General features: G+C 42.8%; 1 protein-coding gene across 2 annotated transcripts in view; it reads left to right on the top strand.

Annotated features, from left to right (window-relative positions):
• Positions 1-1,818: 1,818 nt before the first annotated feature.
• The window catches only part of IQSEC1 (IQ motif and Sec7 domain ArfGEF 1), a 55,966-nt gene continuing 38,957 nt past the window's right edge, over positions 1,819-18,827 (top strand). For both annotated transcript variants that reach the window (XM_041459111.1, XM_041459113.1), the window contains exons 1-2: positions 1,819-2,165; positions 18,410-18,689. In XM_041459111.1, coding sequence (XP_041315045.1) covers positions 1,897-2,165; positions 18,410-18,689 — 549 coding nt within the window. In that variant the 5' untranslated portion in view covers positions 1,819-1,896. The remainder of the gene's footprint in view (positions 2,166-18,409; positions 18,690-18,827) is intronic.

Below are 18,827 nucleotides of genomic sequence, written 5' to 3' on the forward strand. Positions count from 1 at the left end.
GTAGGACATGAAAAGTTACTTTTTCATCTCCTTACACTGCACTACAAATTTCCACAATATCTTAGTGGCAACTCTAACGCTAGTTCAGTGTCAAAATAGCAGCAGGAGGACAACAGAGAACATACATCCTACTGGTTCTGCCAAAGCTTCCTATGCAAAGTGCAGATCAATGAAGTGCTGTAGAAGCCCACGTTTGGCTCTGTAGAGAGCCTTTTCTTGGTAGAAAAGTCTCTCCTGCCCCTGTCTTCTGGGACTTGAAACCTCAGCTCTGTGTGTTCAGCACCTCTGCCATCACGATGGCAAAGAAACTTAGCTATGTGCCACCAAAAATTGTTCTAAGAAGTCGTAGGCTTAGAGATCTCTGCTAAATCACTACCTGGGACAGGGTGGATTGTGTGGTGTGGATTACAGTTATTGTTACCTGAGGGGGAATTGAATGTACACTATTGATTATGGTTGAATTAAAATGCTTTTGGAATGTTGAAACATTCACAAAAAATCCCTCCAAAAATAACTGCAACAGGCTGCCTCGACTCAGAAACCACAATGTTGTCTGCGTAGTGCAGCAAGAATTTGTTTTTCTGTGTTTAATTCCCCCCATTGGAATAGATGCAAGATCTTAAATGTGTAGATGATTTGGGCATTTAATCTCCATGTTAAACGTTAACAACATATTCAAGCGAAAAATGACTTAACAAAAACTTTGTACCTGAATGGTCAAAACTAAATTGGGAATTCTGGATGCTTGACATTGATGCGGGGGAAAGCCATCTGTAACAACTATCCGTGCAGTGTTTGGAATGGGATGTGTTTATATTGCTTGGTTATTTGCTGATCTAGCGTGATCGTATCTGTGGAAGGAAGATTGTGTTTGAAGTGGCTTCAGGAAAGCACATTCTTCAGAAAATTCTGTGACTGCTTTGGAGGTCAGACCTTTCCAGCCACACTTTCCAGCGTGTCTCCTTCCTTCACAGCCCACGCTAAAACTGTCTGCACTTGGTTCCTAAATGGAAACTGGTTTCCGAAGGAGAAGTTGACTTTTGGGAACTGCCTGTGTCTGCTTTGGATTTGTCTCTGTTTACAAGTGGAGACGAAGTTTGATGCAGGAGGCATTGAGTGAGGACCAGAAAAACGTGGGGTTGTGGATCCCAGACGTTCTGCGGGGAAGAGGCTGTCTGGATGATCATTAGATGTTGAAAGCAGGCATTGCAGCGTAAATAGTCTCTGGTTAGAGTCTTGCAGTGACATTCCTATGAAAACAGCCGGTGTAGGTGTGTCCTTCCTTAACGTGTTTGAGTTTCACTGAAAGCTAGTTAAACTCAGGCTTATTGGAATCTATGCCTAACACTTCCTTAGGAAACTATGCAAAACTATGCACACTCCATCCAAATGTTTAAGAGGGTTGAACTAAAATTGCCTCGATTCTTTTCACCACCCTGAAAGACGCGATCAGCCCTCATGGGATGTAGCAATACGAGATACGTCCTATGCACATCTTTGCGCCGTGCTCCTCCTTGCACCCTCTTCACCCGAGTTCAGTTCCTGACTAAAGTTTCCCCAACTACAGAGCTTGGCCAGCGGAGCTTTGTTGTGTTATTACAGGTATGAAGGTGTGGGGAGGATGTTGCGATTTTGTTGTCGGGAGGCCGGGGGCCACTCGGGCCCCCGGCCACGGTGAGGGCTGTGAGGGCGGCTGGCGTGAAGGGAGTTTTGGAGAACCGCACCGAGAGACCGCCGGACATGGTGAGAGGTGTGATGGCAGCCCTTGGAAAACCGTGCCCGCTGGAGCCCGGCCCGAGAGATCCCCGCGCACGGTGAGGGGTGTGAGGTCAGCTCGAGTGAGGGGAGCTCGTGGAGAACCGTGCCCGCTGGAGCCGCACCGAGAAGCCCCCGGGAATGGTGAGGGGTATGAGGGCTGCTGCAGGCACGGGACCCTCGGAGCCGCGCTTTGCCCGGGAATCCCGCCCTCCACGCGTGCGCTCTGCCCGCTTCCCTGCCCCGCCGCCGGCGGCTGAGGGGAGCGGGCGCGGGGCGGGGCGGGGCGGCCAGAGGGGCGGCTATGGTGGCGCGGAGCTCCCCGCCCGACACTCCGGCCCGGCGATGTGGTGCCTGCACTGCAGCTCGGAGCGGACCCAGTCGCTGCTGGAGCTGGAGCTGGACAGCTGGTGAGCGCTGCCGAGGGGTGCGGTGGTGAACCCCGCGCCGCCGCTGCCGCACAAAGGGCTCCGCGCCGCCAACGCCGCCGCTGCCCGGGCTCGCTATGGGGCGGTGCGGGAGGATGGGATTGGGGGATCCTGCTGGCGCTGGGGGCACCCTTTTGTCCCTGGGGATTGTCCCTGGGGTCATCCCTGTTGTCCCTGGGGTCACCCCGCTGTCCCCGGGATGTCTCCGGGTCGCGGCGATGGGGAGCTCGTTCCCTGTGTCCCGGCTCGGGAGCGGGGACAGGCGGAGGCTCTGTCTGCCCTGCAGGAGCCGAGGGTGAAATCGTCTCCGTGGTTTCACCGCGGCGTGCAGCGGCCCCGCTGCGCTGCGCTGGCTGTGGGTGACCGGCAGAGCCATAGAGCGGCAGCTGTGGCAGCAGGCTGTGTGCCGCTCCAGACACCGAGGTGTAAACACTGCATTTCGGGAGAGAGCAAGGAATCACATGATTTGTGTCAAACCAGTGTGAGTTTGGCTGCAGAGCTCTGGTACAGGCTGTTCCCGGTGTCTGGGGCTGGCCGGCGACCTGGCCTTGTCCTGGCTGCATGGGAAGGTGTGTCACACTCAGAGGGGTAAATCAACATTTGCCACTCGTGCCCTCGGCCAGAAAATAAGATTTAAAAAAAAATAGTTTAGTTCTAAGGTATTTAAAGTACAGACACTTGAATAACTGCCACAGGAGAAACAGAGAGTGGGATTTGTCATGTTAACACATACGGTCCCTATTGTAAGGATGTTGTTAATTACCAAAATAATGCATGTCAAAAGTACAGCAACACAGAACTCCGTTCATGAGCGGCTTGGAAACTCCAGGGACAAACGAGTTTTCTTCTGGTGTGATGCTGTGTGTGGATTTATGATAAACTAAAAAAGTTATCCTGCACTTGCAGTGCACTTGCAAAATGAATTTATCTCTGATGCATTGTGGAAGTTCATTCCACAAAGTAATTCAGCCAAATGCTGAACTGTTTGACTCTTAAAGAATATTCAACTTAGCTAAAGATAGAAAACATCTTAAATTGGGTGTGGGCATGTGTGGAAAAATATAAAAGCAGGAAATGACTGGATTCAGTGTAACTATGTATGAATGCAGTAGTTGCTTTTCTAGGAAAAAAAAAAAGGCAAAATATTTTTTGATAAAAAGAAGTGTTTCATAGTACAGTTTAGTCATACATTTAATGATCCTTCAGCCCATTTTTTACCCTTAAGGAAAAGAATAATGAAAGTTTCCTGTGTGGAGTTGGCAATGTTTGCATAAGTGATGTTACCTTTGCGGGGCTTGCTAAAAACATAATTCATAACAGCTACTTTAGTGACAGATTTGCCTATTACACAGTAACGGTCTGTTATTCATCATTGTTTCAGACTTTTTCCCTCCATTTGTACATTGCTATGCACTTCCTTTCAGTTAAACTTGATTATTCTGCCTGATGTGCTAAAAGAGGAATTGCTGAGTACTTAGTTTGGATAGTTGTATTTAACTGTGTCTATTCTTGTGGTAGATATCCTTCATATAAACACAGAATTCATTACATCTAGCAAGTGCTTTGGGAGATCTACAGCCATGCTGAATAAAATTATCCATTTTCCATTTTACTTCTACTTTTGTACCAGATTTGGTTTTGCTGTTAAGATGTCCTGTTCTATTTCCTGAAAAATATTGAGAGTACTGTTACAAAGTAGTCAGCTGGGCTTTTTTTTCTCCTTGTTAAATAGAAGCTCAATGTTCAGGTTTCCCATGAGAAGTCATCTATCATCCTTTTTTCTATTTCTATAATCTGAAATAATTCATTATCATCCAAGATACTGTAATCCAAGATCTGGAGCTGACCAGTGAAAACAGCATCAACAGCATTCAGTATCAACAGCATTCAGCTTCTTTGCCCCTGCAGAAGCCCTCTGGGAATCCTGTGCAGTTAATAAACAACCTGCAGTTCAGTTTCATGGAATAATTGGCAGCTTTCAGGCAAGGAAGCCCAAGGATTCAGTTTTTGCACTGAAAAGTGCAAATACCAAGTTGAACAGTAACTCTGTTTTGTTGTTCCTGTTAGAGTCTTGTATTGGAAGGTTGCAGGGACTGGATCCAGGGAGTGCCTGCTGGGCAAGGAGACCTTCTCTGCTGGAGAAGGTGCCTTCACCAGTGGTTTGCTGGGTGTTCCTCTGGAGAAATGGGAAGTGATTTCTTAGGATTTCATGGCCTTATGTGGGTTTTCTAACCCTGTGACCATTTCATGTTTGCAAAATGAAAAATCTTTCAAGAGAATCTGTTCATAAGGCTGTAGAAAGTGTTCTTCCCAATACTGGGTCTCCATGAGGAGAAAACGTCTCCATTGCTTGGAGGCTGGGGTTGTTTCCTGCCTTTGAGGGCCTCGAGAGCAGTGCAAGGACTTCGGGTGGAACACCTCCTTTGAAACAACAGTTTATCTTCATACTGATGGTGTTTCCCCTGGAGTCTAAAGGTGCCAGTTCAGGGCTCCAGCTCTGTGAAGAGGCAAATCCCATAACGGTGTAGCTGGTGAGCTGGTGATTGCTCTAAGGATGCCTGCAAACTGTGCCTGCCCTGAGCACCAGTGAGAGGGAGATGGATAATGACTGGTGGTGGATGCCATTACCTGTAGGTATTAAACAGCTGCTCACACACTTCAGTTGTGTTCCTTGGTGTTTAACACCACTGCTGTTCGAAGTCCAGTAAAACCTTGGGACACAAGTGCTGGAAGTGAGGAGCTGCTTTCTGAGTGAGCCGTGAGGCTTCCAGCTCCTGCAGGATTCTGAGAGGTGCAAAGGAGGGTTTAAGGTACTGCATTTTTCAATACTGGATTTTTAAAAAAAATTGTGAAGCACCACAGCCCGAGTCTGGGTTGTTGTGCCTTTTCATTGCAAGGATTTACCATAATTCATAAAGGTCTTTCAGGATGCAGTTTTTTTGCTCCTTCAGCATTTACATGGTTCTTCCTCTGTTAGACCCAATGGTAATTTTATCATTCATTTCAGAGTCAGGAATATTTGAATCACAGCAGCTGTCAGTCAATTATTTCTTTTTATGTTTATTTAATAACAGAACTGCAGGAGGCCTCAGAAACTAAGGTGGAGCCCTGATTGCTCTGTTTGTTACAAATTATATTTGTGAGGATGTGCCCCTAAACCAGACGCTGTCTGATCTACCCAGCAACTGGAACTATGAGGAGGTGGCTCATGAGTTATGGGGGAAAGTGTGGTGGTGTGTTGCTTTTGTGAACCAAGCTTTGTTTAGATGTCATTTGTATTTAAACAGAGTACAGGCCACAAGCCAAATTTATATTCCTGAGTTTGCTGCTTTATTTCTGTTGCCTCAGAAGGCTGTGTAGTTACAAGAGCAGAATTAGCCCTGTTTTTGGGGCTAAATTCACTTTTAATATCTTGTATATTGCCATTTTATGTCAAAAATTATGTAAATACAGGTTTTGTTGAATTCATGCATATTTGTTATGCAAAAACAGTTACTGATCATGGACTTTTTTAGCAAGACTTATTAATCAAAAATATTTTACTTACATAGCCCTTTTCATGTCTTCTGCGAATCCATTTGAATTTTATTTAGGTTCCATTTAGGGTACAGACAGAGATGGCAACTTCACTGCACTGCTGTGATTTGACTCCAGGTTTCCAGAGAAGAACAGATGCTGCTTTAATCCACTGTAGCACAAAGCCCCAGTATTACGTTAAAGGGGAATGCAAATTTAGCTAAATAAATCCTTTTGCTTCCTTATAATAGACAAAAGACTAGAATCGTTCTCATGAAATAATTGTAGAGATGTCTTTAATAAAAATAAAGTAAAGAAGACAAGCTTTGGTATGATAAAAAACCCAAACCGTTTAGTCTCTGTGAGAGAAGCAGAAAATTAGAATGATGGCTTTGATAGCCTTTACTACAGGAAATTGATGTATTATATCTGTTAATGAGATTCTTTCAGTAGTTCAGTGTCATCCCAGTTAAACTTGTGCTTAAAAACAAAGGACACAATTCCCATTTGCCTTCTGCTGTGCAAGCACAAACAAAATGCCACAGCTATGATCTGACTTGCATTTACATCAGTGGCTGCATACAGGGCATGGCCATAGAAAAAGAATCCTTAGCTTGTTTGAGGCATGCCTGTATTATTTAGTCAAGAAAAGTCCAGTGGCCCCTAAAACTCAGCAGATTAACAAGGATGAATGTGTCCTGAACACAGAAAAAGAAAATCAACTTCCTTCTGTTTATTAATATATCCATGACCTTTCCAATCATCCTCACACAAGGCAAAGTCAGCAAGGATGCAAAGCTGAAGGGTTTTCTGTCCCAGGGAATGTTTGCAGCCAGCCCTGACTCTGCACTACAGGAGCATTCACAGTTTGTTTTCAATTTAATTTTCACTCCCCAGCTTTACGGCAGAATGGGCCCAGCTCCATCTCAGATCACACAGAGAGCTGGAAATGGCAGTGGGACCCTGAGCTGGGTTTAACTTGAGTGCAGTGATGCTTTTTAGTAGCCTGGAGTAGGAGTGGTTATAGGAGAGATCATTCTGTTGTCATGGTCAGGTTGGGACAGGCCATGTCAGTGCCTGCACAGAATTCCTAGGGTACACCCATGGGAAGGAATGGATGATTTAGTTGGAAGCTGGCCTGCCTTTAAAGACAGTACCGGAGACAGGGTTTCCCTCCTAGTTTGGGGATTGTACTCAGGAAGCCATCCTTCAACCAAGAGGGACAGCAGTGTTCCTGATCCAGCTGCAGCTCCCAGGGATCTGAGTACAGAGAACAGGCCTGCATAAATCCCTGACCTTCTGGTCATGTGGCAGCCTAAGAATAGGTTTTCTCTCACTCTAACATCACTCTGTTTTCAATCAGGAATAAAATTATTTTTCTTTCTGTGTCGTTCTTCTTATAGTAATGTGCTGTGAATTGGCAGTTGAGTTTCCATTCTAGAGGCATCTGGGGTGATTCTCGTGCTTCAAAGCGACCTTTTCATAAGGTGTTAAATGTTAGATAATGTCAGCTGTTCTTGGATTCATGAAAGGAAGTTCATTATTATTATTTATATTTTCTTTTCTTGTATTTTATTCTGTGAGTCTTGTTTAGACGATACCAGTGAAGTCGAGCATTAGTAGAAACTGAAGAAGGAGCTGATTTTAATTCTCTTAGATTTGAGAGAATGGGACTTTACAGCTGATAGTTCCCTGTTAATACTAATCATTAATGCCTTGTGAAGGGAGAGAGAACAGAGGATTACCTGGACTTAATGGAACTTGTCCCAAATGATGACAATGTGGTGCAAACTTGGATTCTTTATGTGTTTTTAAGAAGTCATTAAGATGTTTTTGATTAGGTTAGCGTAGAAGAAACGTATTGCAGGTTTTCCTACCACAGTGCAGCATGTTACACAAGACCATTTCCCACTGTCTTTGGCTGAGATTTTCGAAATCTGTCTTTGCATGATATCACATTTTCATTTCACAAAGTTGTGACCCTTGTTTTCAGAAACTGGGCTTCTACCACTTTTCCATTGTGGAAAGATCTGTGAACTTTACCGTGATGAAGAACCTACAGATGACCAAGAGTTACCCAAGTTGTGTATGTCAGACTCCTGTTGTGGTTGAGCAGCCTCACGTGCAGCCCCAGCTAAGCCAAGCTGCATCCCCATCGCAGACTCTGTCACAGAATGTTCCTGAGCTGGGGGGGACCCACAGGGATCCTCAATCCAAACTCTAAGCAAAAGGCAGTGCAGTGTTTTGGTGGTTCTGGGAGCCAGCAGTGCTGAACAGCTGTGCTGCACCCAAAGGAAGCTGCAACATGCCCTGCACAGCCCAGAAACTGCTCCTCTTCTCTGTGTGTGCAGTAAAAGATTTCCAAGGCAGGAATTACTACCTGTGTTACTCTTTCATTGTCATCAGTGAGGTGAGTCAGAAGTTCTATTGAAAGCCTACACTTAATTCCTCTCTGACAGAGAAGGAGCTGTAAAATGTATAGACTCAGCATAATGGGGAGGAAATGTAAAAGGAAGGAAGTTTGTGAATGAGAAAAAGCATCTGTCAGCTCTTTAGCTGATTTAGAGGTTATGAGCAATCTTCTGAGGTCTCGTTTCTACAAGAGTGAAGATTTATGTGTGGTATCTTTGAGTGTGTCTGCAGATCCTGCTGTTTGAACACATTGCCTTGAACCTAAGGATCATCTACAACACTGTCTTTTCCACCAAGCCCCATACTTCCAACAAAAAATGTCCTATTATTTGGTTTCCTTGAACACTGTGTTCTGTACACTCTGATATAAACCTTGGGTGTGCAGCAGAGGATAAAATCTCCCTTTTATGAGGATGCCTGTGATTACAGAGAGGTGAGCAGTGCTCCTGTTCCAGTGAATTACAACACCTCTCTCCTGTTGTGGGCAGAGTGCTCAAGGCCAGTTCCTGCTCTCACTGGCTGGGTAACAACACCCTGAGCTTCCCTGGGAGCAGGAACAAGTGCTGTGTTCTCATCCTTTTCTTTCCTACCTGCTGAGAGTTTCCCATGCCCATTTGCACTTAAACATTTCAAAATTACATTGTATTCCTTAGAGAAAACTGGTAGGGTTTCATTCTCTTTTTGGGTTGGTTTTTATTTTTTGAGACTTGGCACAGCAAAGTTGGCAGTCAAAGTGGAGGGTTTGTGCAGTGATTAAAATGGAGTGTGACTTATGTATACTTTCAGATTCAGTTAGATCAGTGAGAGGTTTCTCTGATCAGACTTGTAACAGCCCATCCTCCTTTTGGATTGGCTTTTTAAAGTATGTTACTCTGTAATTTTTTGAGTTTTATCTGTAACTACAGAGGGAAGTCAACCAACCACTAGAAGTTGAACAGTCCCTTTCTGATTTTAAAAGAAGATAATTTTGACCAACTGTTTCTTAAATCCTGGAGAGACAGCAAAGTATCTCATGTTCAGCAGTGCCATTGTTTGAAAACACAACGTTAGATAATAACAATATATAATAAGTCATGGAAAGGAAATCTTTTGGTTCTAAATAGGTCCTTTTGTACAACATTCATTTGCTACAGAAGTTAAAATATGGTTTAAATGAACACAGTTGTTAGTTCTCTGAGACTTTACTCAATGCAGTGTCTGGTACAGAAAGATGGTTCTGTTGTCATTTCTGCTGCATGGACCCTCTGCGTGCTCTTTGTTTATGCTGGTTCTTAATTTCCCTCACAGACTGGGAAACACTGGAAGTTGTTCCTAGCGCTCTGTAGTGTGTCATAAGCATTTCAAATAGTGCAGGGGCAAACCTTTAAAATGAGTCAAGTGTTAGGTTTTATTTGATCTAATTTGATTGATATTTATTTTTTATTATATTGATTTGATTTATATTAATTTTATTATATTTGATCTAAGATGAGATAATTTTAACCATCTATTTAACTAGAATGTTCTAAGTATGACATTTCCGGGCCTGAAACATTGACTCATTGAACAGGATTTTGTTAAGCATCTTCAAAGTAGTTCATGTTTCTATCATACATGGAACAGAAGAGGGGAAAACAGAGTTTTATCCACCAAGACCTGACTGGGTGGAGGAAATCAGTGCTCGTCTCTGACAGAACCTGATTGCCAGCAAGCTGATTGCTCAGCAGCAATGCTGTTCTCTCACCCCTTCTGGGACAGGCTTGACACAACAGCTGAAGAGGTGAAAGAGGAGGATGGTTGGCACAGCACACCAAGGATTCTTGCATTGTATCAAATGCTGCTTCAGCTGTGTGTGCAAATCAGGGTTTTTCAGCTGCAGATACTAAATCTTCCTTTTTAAACTTAGCAGTGTCTGAAGGACGTGTCTTATAGACAGTGGAATGTGTGCTAATATCTTGCTATCTTCAGTACATGTCATATATAGTGTGGGTTTGCTAAATTAAGAGGATTTCTGCTGCTGAATTGTGTATCTAAATAAATTGTAAATAGTTGAGGTCAAATTCTACTACAGCTGCATTGAGAAACTCCACAAATTTTTCAAGCTTATCATGTTGTGTAAAAGTTTGCTTAGGAAGGACAGGACAAAGTCTGCAGTGGGAGGCAGACCTTCACAGATTTTGTTAAGTGATCCATCCCACAATTAAAATTGTTAGCTCTATTCCATGCAAGAAACAAAGCATCCTTTTGAAGCATACATGACATTTTCTGATGTTAATGTGTTTTATGCTGACATATCAAAAAGAAGAACTGACCATAAAAAAACTTCAAAAATTCTAAAACTTGGGCTGGTTTGAGCCACAAGCCTCAAATTATCACCCCGTAGTCATCTTTTAATAATACCCATTTTTTAAAGAGTTGTTGCTGAATAAACATATGCTGGGCGATGATTAACACAGATTGGCAGTGAGTGATGTTGGCTGACTTCACCTGAGATAGAAGTGAACATTTGTAAGCTGTACCCAGGTTCTGTTGGGGCTGCCTGTCCCCTTGTTACTTTTGCTAAATAATGACAAAAAATACAGCTTTGCCTTCAGCAGGGAGGTTCATGAGGCATTGAATGCTACTGGGGAGGGTTGGTTGGGTGGATCCTTCTGTACGTTCTTGTGTCTGATGGCCAATATGCTGCCACTGTTTGACAAAGGTGATCTGAGAGTTGGTTACCTTTCCTTGTGCTCCTTGGAAGCTGAAGATAGTCTCAATAAGCTTTTCCCAAAGGGATATTCTTAGTTCTTAATCCTGTTGTGTTATTGCCTAAACTGTGTGGGTTGTTTGCCTCTATTTCCATCTCCATGCATTCATTCCTGCATTCTGCTTCAGGGGGTGAAAATAACCTCTCATCTTTCACTGCTCTCTGCTGCTACTGATGGCATCTGAGAGTGTAGGTCAAAATGCCCTTTTTCTAGAAGTGTTTTCATTAATGCCTTTTATGGGGTTACTTGGTGAGAATTACATCTTGGCAGTGTCCAGGGGCTGGGTGCTGGGGTTGCTGTGTGCCTTGGGAATCAGGGCTTGGAGCAGGAGCAGCTGCAGGTTTGCAGGGCGCTCAGGGGTACCTGCCTGTGGAGCTCTGCCCTCTCAATGGCTCTCAGACTGTTTGACTCTGGCTGCTGTCATTGGCACTCTCACCACAGAATATTACAGAATAAGTGACTGCTTTGTTAGGGTTTGCTTCTGAGACACATGCAAATGGTGTCTGGATTTTTCTTGCAATGATATTTAACTTCAGTCAGATGAATTACCTGGGACATTACTTTGATGTGCATTCAAAGGTTTCATTTGTTTTGAACAGAAACAGCTGAATTGAGAGTGCAGTGGAAATAAAACACATTGGTCAATATTTCTTTCCTGGATCAAAGATTTTGTCACTGCCTGTGAATGCTGCTGTCCATCATAATGGCTTTGAACTCTTGGCAGGGTGTATTTGAAGGTAGATTGGTTTGTTAATGTTATTGTGCTTATTGAATTTGGGGATTTGTGTAAGTTGTTAATATAATTGACTTCTGTTTACTAGACAGCACAAACCAGACATGGCAATAAGGACTAGGTTCTAGTTCAACTGCACTAATAATAAGCTTCTGCTCAAATGTTCTCACTCCAGTGGGGAATATTGTATTGGGGGGTGGAGAAAAATGCTAAACCATGCCTTGTGTGAAGTACATATGGCCAGTTCTGCATTTTGAGAAGTTAATGGAGAACGTTTGGTGGGGTAATTGGAGATAATGCAGTGCACACATCAGAGCTTTAATTAAATGCACCTCCTTGTTTACAGCAGAGAGCAGCACAGGTACTGAAGCACAGCTTTGAAGCAGTGGGGTGTACCCTGAGCCAAAGGAGTGCTCGTGTGAGCTGACGTTGTGTGGGGAGGCACAGCTCTGGAGAGCAGAGTTCTGCTTGCAATTGTCACTTAAAATTACGCATTCAAACCAGGGCTTCGTTGCACTTGTAAAGAAGTTATGTGCAAGACACTGACTTTTGGAGAGGTTTGTTCCTATGTGGAATGCCCACATTTGGCCTAAACATTTTTGCTATTTGAGTGGTTTGTTTCAGCCGTCATGTTGGAAGTGTCTGGCCGTACCAGCTGCTGCAGCAGCTGCCATCCTGCTTCTCTCTGTTACCCAGTTAGTTCTACGGGCGACTTCTGGTCTGCATTCTCTGGGCTAGGTAGAGAATTTGGATCTATTTCAAGTGGAAATCTATAATTAGGAGCTAAGATCAGAGTTTGACTGGTTTTAACCTCCACGTTTTAAAAGATGGTTGGTGTAAAACAGATGCATGGCAATTCTTCCTCCCTGGGCACTTGGACCTGTTTATACAGAATATTTATTTTTGAGTGAGGCAGAAGTTTTACTGGAAATGTTTATGAAATGAGATTTTAATGCAAAAAGCTTCACTCTGTGGTTTGCATTTAAATCCATCTCATAAATCCTAAGTCAGAGTCCCAAGAAGGTGTCTGGATACTTCAGCTGTGGATATGTTGATGTTTATGGGCAGAAAAGTTTCTGGGACAAAGGAAGGAGATGAGTTTGCTGAATTGTTCTGTGAGTAGATGTGACTTCAAGGGAACCAGCTTTACATGCATTTTTCTTGAAGAGGGAAAGAAATTATATGGATCCAGAGAAAAGCAGGCAAGTGAGAGAAGGATAATTTGGCTGAGGAATTTCACAAAGAACCACTCCTGCAAGTGCTTCACTGTTGCAACAAATAAAATAAAGTATCGATTCTTCGTTAAGCTCAATTTGAATTCAGGCTGCCCTGACTACCTGGAGTTTTACTGTTGCTGTACAACAGCCCTACTTTAAAACCTCCCTGCTTTAAGACCTCCATGCTTCCCAAAGAACAGAGCCCTTGGATTGTTATGGCCAAGCTGAGTGGCTTTATCACCTTGTGCTGACTAGAATTTTAAGCTGGGCATGTTTTGGTTGCTGTATTTGTGATACTCATGCTGCCTTTCCACAATGTAGAAGAAAAGAAATTTATTCTGTGTACCCATGTTTTCATGCTTCTAAGGATCTGAAATGCTATGGAAAAATCTTTAAAGATGTAACAGCACAAACTTATTATATTGTCATACTTCTCTTTGTGTCCAAAACCATTTTTTAAGAGGATTAATGTAAGGCTGATTGGTTCTCATGTGTGTACTATCCAGTTGTTAGGGCCTGTTTTCAATTTCATGTCTTTATATTACACTGTTGAAAGTCCATTCTGAAAGAGTGATGAAAATAATTCTGATTTCAGAGAATGCTCATTGTAAAACAGTTTCTCAAGCATTTGCTCTGTTCTGCTGGGAGGATCTTCTTGGTTCTATTTTAGAGTGTTGCATGCAGTTTGGGTTTGGCATTTGCATTATTTAGAAACATGTTTCATTTCTTTGTTCCAAACTGAATCTGCAACAAACTGGTTTGAACATTTGGGTGATTTCTGTAAGCATATGTTCCCATTATCTTCATATTTTACTTCTAAAACTGCGCAGGGACACTTGACTGCTTGTAAACTGGGGGGTTTCTGGGGCGAGAGGCAGCACTGAATCATTCCTTGCATGTGATGGTATTGTTCTATACTTCCTTTTTATATGCATGTAGTTCTAAAGATAAGGTTCTGGGCCTCAGGAGGAAAGGGACTTTCTGCTTTTCTGGTTATCAAGTCTCTGTCTTTCATAGTATAAATTCTCTGACAGATAAATTCTTGTGCCTCTGCATCCAAAGCAGCAGCTCCTCTGGTCATTTTGCCATCAGTCAGTGGAACAGATAAATCCATACTCATGGAAAAGCTTGGGGTTCGCTCCTTACTGGAATTCAGATCTTAAGATTTCCATTTTAAGCTCAAATGTTGAAGTTCTCTTATCTTCAAAATTTTGTCTTTTTTGTGGATATTTTTTTCTTTGCTAATAGTTTGGCAAGATTTGAAGGAAAAGCAAGGTGTAAATATAAAAATGAAAAATGAAGAATGACAGTAGATAGGCAAACATCCTGAATAATATGTTATTGTTTTAAAATATGGTAGTGGATTTAGCATACTGGTGCTAATTACAGCCTTTGTGATTAGAAGTAACAATTGAAGGTGTAAAATGAGAGCCAGGGAAGAAAAGACCTGCCAGGCTAGTGCTGCTAAAATGCCTGGAGAGGAAATGTTTTGCTTTTGTCATGGCTAACCACACAACTGGAGAGGGAGAGAGCAGACAGAGCTTCTTATTAGGTAGTTCTTGAAAGGAACTTATCCCTGAATAGTGGGAAATTACTGTAGAATCAGGACCTTTTCCTAGCAACAGTAGCTCCTCCCCTTTTTGTCAGCCTGGATTTTTTAACGGTATTATAAGCTGAGGTTTATACAGGAAGAAATTTTCAGTTTCTGATAAAATGCTGATGCAATCAATGCTGTCAACTGTTTCAAAAAGTTATTTAGTTGCATAAAGTTTTTCAATGGCTCTATTTTATTTTTTTATGCAAAGTCATATTAGTAATACTAATTATTTTAAATTATTTCATTTTTATTCTTTAGCTGTTCCATTGTCTGCTTCTTTGTAAAATACTTGCCAGCAACCTTTCACTTTTTCTGGCTTGGCAGATAATGAGTGTCTATTTTTCGCTGAAACAGGAGTGCAGTAAAACAGTTGGACTTATAGGTTAATTTCAGCTGTTTTGCATTCTCCTAATAATACACAATTAGAATATTCAACAGATTGCTGGGCTCACTAGTAATATGCAGTTGTACATTGCAGGGAGATAAACCAAATTAATCCATTAGAATTTTTTTTTAAACAATGAAATTATCAGTAATTGTACTGGACATGTCTGGTAGGTTGCAGATGCCTCAAATTGGAGACCATTATTAAAAAGCTATTCATAATTCCATTTGGGACTTTTAATTAACATTTCTTTAATACATTATATATGTATGCATATATAATAAAAGCATAAGTAATAATAATTAACAGTATTACATTGTCCATTTTTGTAGCATGCTTAATATACTTAATTTCTCACCCATCAGAGAGAGGCAGTGTGTGCAGGGTGTGGGAGTGAAGCAGTGCTGGAGAGGTGTCTCAGCTACTCCCTCAGTCCCAGGGAGATTTCTCCTGGTTCTCGCTGCAAGCCTGGAGCAGAGTCCTTGACATTTTTGTGTGTTGGCAGTTTTAGTAAGTGCATAGATAAAAACCACCCTCATAACCCTGCAGTGACCGACTCGTGTTCTGAGTCTGTGTTTCAGAATTGTTGGGTTGGAGAAGCCCTCTCAAGCCACTGAGTCCAACCATTCCCCAGCACTGCCAAGGCCACCCCTGCCCCATGTCACCAGGTGCCACATCCACACGGATTTCAAACTGTCCCACCCAGGGAACAGAGCACCTGTCCAGAGCAGCCAGTTTCTCCAGGAGAAGGCTGAGAGGAGCAGCGCCCAAGGCTTTGCTGAGGTCCCAGCGGGTGACATCCACAGGCTGTCCCTCAGCACTAAAGCAGGTCACCTTGTCACAGGAGGAGAGCAGGTTGGTCAGGCAGGACCTGCCTTTCCCAGCTCCAGGCTGGCCAGACCTGATCTCCAGGTTGTCCTGTGTTGACACTCAGGGTGACCTGCTCCGTGACCTGCCCAGCACTGAGGTCAGGCTGGCACATCTGGACTTCCCCAAGCTCCCTTTCCCACCCTTCTTACAGATGGGTGTTTCGTGTTTGATAACCTCCAGTGACCCAGCCTGCTGGGAAGTGCTGGGAGTTGGCTCAGTGAGCACTGCTGCCAGCTCTGTGCTGCTCCCTCAGTGGAGCAATCCAACTTGCCATCCTTGCAGCTTCACACAAGTCATATTTGTTGACATATTTTTCTTCTCCAAACATATGTAAAGTAGAAGAAGTAGAAAGCAAGCTGCTTTTCTGTGCCAGTGAAGTTTCACTTTAATGAAATGATTCATATGGAGCTTCAGCTGCTCCTGAGAGGCCAGGAAGAGCTGAATGGGGGAAAGCCTTAAAGCCTGTGCACGTGTGTTTGCTTGGAAGGGCTGTTGTTGTGCCTGTTGTAAAAGGCAATTACTTCCATGCTTCCAAGGTCAGGTGGCAGGGAATGGGCCCATGAACAAAATGAGATCAAGCATTAGAGTCAGTCAAATATCACATTTATATCTGGAAAAAGTACAAAAGGCAAACTAAAAATTAAGAAGAAACCCTTAACTTTAGTCAGAGCTCTTGGCAGATATCCTTCCAACTTCCTGTGATTAGGGCAGTACCCTTTTTGTTGAGGAAAAGGTTAAGGGATCCATCGAAGGTAGCGTTATTAAAATGTCAACAGGAGGTTATAATCAGCATGGAAGGGTTATTAAATAGTTCACAATGCAAGGGTGAGGAAGGCAGAAAACATCAACAGAACCTAAGAAGATAATTCCAGCCTTCCTGTTAAAAACAAATTTGCCATGCTCGTATGGAAAGTACTTACAAATAAACTTGCAGCTAGGATGTGATGTCCAAAATAGCACAGCTCACTGCTGGCAGAACAGAGGAAGGAATGTCAGTGTTTAAAGAGAGAACATGAAGCAGCTCAGTATCACACCATGTCTTTAATGGATGCTTCAGAGAGAATGACCTGTTTGTTTTTAGCGGGTGGTTACACAGTTTCAATGTCATCCGCAGAACTCTGGATATTTATCATTTTTAAGTTGAAAGCCAGCTGTATCACGGAGGGAAAGGGATTAGTTTCCTGTCAGCTTCCTTTTTGGAAAAAGCAATGTGTGCACACTGCAAATATTTCCCGCTTGGGTTAAGTATGTTTGAAAATACCTTTTGGTTGGAGTCATATTTTGATGGGCAAAGAGAGAGGACTTGCTTTCAGTTTTACATGTTTATAGAAGCATTTTAAGAAATCTAAGGAGCTTTTTTTTCCTCCTTCCCTTTAAAAAGTACAAACTGTTCAAGCTGGGAGAGTTTGGCCGGGGTTAACCCTCAGCTCTTCAGTCAGTGGAGAACATTCTTTCAGAAATTGCTCTGTACTTTTTGAAGGGACAGCTGAGAGACAACAGGAGGGCTTTGGTTTTTAAGTACATATGAACGAAGGAAAAAAATACAGGGCGTGGTGGGAATGTGGAGTTTTACTTCTTTGGAGTTTGGATGTACCGTTCCTAAAACAAAAAAGCGCTGCTTGTATTGGTGCATGTGTGAAGCGTTTACTGAGTCTTTTGAGGAATTAAAAAAAATTATTATTTTTCTGTCAATGCTTTGTGTACACAGGATGAGACGGACAGTAAATAGTGCTGTGAAACATGAAAAGATGGAAGAGTGAAAGTGCATGTATTGCAATGTGAGAGTGCACTCCTGCAAATACAACCCAAATACAAATTGCTATTAGTCATCAGTATTTCAGACTGTAGACAATTTCAGACTGTAGACAATACACCTAGGGCTCGGTTTTAAAATGTCTCCTATTGTGTGCAAGCCTTATAATAGAAAAGGTGTTTTTCCTTTTTTTCCTTAGCAATAACAGCATTTGTGTGAAAACAAAGTAGCCTCTTTGCTAGATAGGTGCTATTGAGCTTTTTTCACCTGAAACCATGTTGCTTTCATTAGCTAGAAACACTGTCCCTTGGGATGCTTTTACTCCAAAACCTGCCTAAAGTATCCCATGGGAGCAGTCTTTCACTAGCAGGGGGAAATAAATGAGATTTCTCTTGCAAGTACTTTTTCCCAACTTTAGTTTTTAGAAACATCATAGCTCTCAAGATCCATTAAATCCCTATCTCCATGAAACTAATCCTTTTATGTCAAATTGTAATATATTAATATTGTTTAAATATTAATATATTACAATTATTTAATATTAATATTAATATGTAATATTGTTTTAATTGGTCAAAGCAAAGAAAGACATAAATAAGCATCTGTCATTTTGAATGGAGAAGCTTGGAAATAAGCAGTCTTATAAGAAATTAGAAGTTTTCATTCATTTTACAGAGTCATTCCTGAGCGACTTACTCAGGATGTTATTAGTAATTAGTGTATAAAGTTAAATAACGCTTGAAACCTCCATTCTCCTGTTTGACTCATGCTCTAAAGATGTCACGGGCATGACAGATTGAGACTTGCAAAAACTGCAGCAGAAACTGCAGCAAAAACTGAGGTGTTTGTCGTGAAAAAAAAGCCACGTTCCCCTGTAACACCTGCTTGCGAACAACAAAACTTGCTAGATGCCTACCCAAAATGAAACTAAAGCAGAACTGTGCTGTTTGCTGTGGAGAACTTTGGTGTGCTGGGCTCACCCGAGGCTTTTGCTGTCTCTCTCTTGTCGCGCAGCGTTGAGGGGGAGGCTCCCAGCAGCGAGGCCGGCACGTCCCTGGATAGCCCCTCCGGCTACCCGCAGGGCCCTATAACGCACAGCTCCGCCCTGAGCCCCGAGCACTACGAGCACCCCTACGGGCTCTACTCCATCGCGCCCGGCCAGCAGCGAGCCCGCCGGCCCAAGCTCCAGCACTCCACCTCCATCCTGCGCAAACAGGCCGAGGAGGAAGCCATCAAACGGTCCAGATCGCTTTCCGAGAGCTATGAACTCTCTTCAGACCTACAGGATAAGCAGGTATTTGAGCTCTGGTACCTCGTTTGTGTCTGTGAATTGGGAGAAGTCTTTTGTAGCATCACTTCAGTTGGGACCTTTAACTCCCTTATTCTTTGTCCCATACACCTTCCTCACCTCCTAGAAAAAAGTGTTAAAGAT

Source organism: Pyrgilauda ruficollis, unplaced genomic scaffold (genome assembly GCF_017590135.1).
Source record: "Pyrgilauda ruficollis isolate IOZ18807 unplaced genomic scaffold, ASM1759013v1 scaffold131, whole genome shotgun sequence".
NCBI classification, from domain to species: domain Eukaryota; kingdom Metazoa; phylum Chordata; class Aves; order Passeriformes; family Passeridae; genus Pyrgilauda; species Pyrgilauda ruficollis.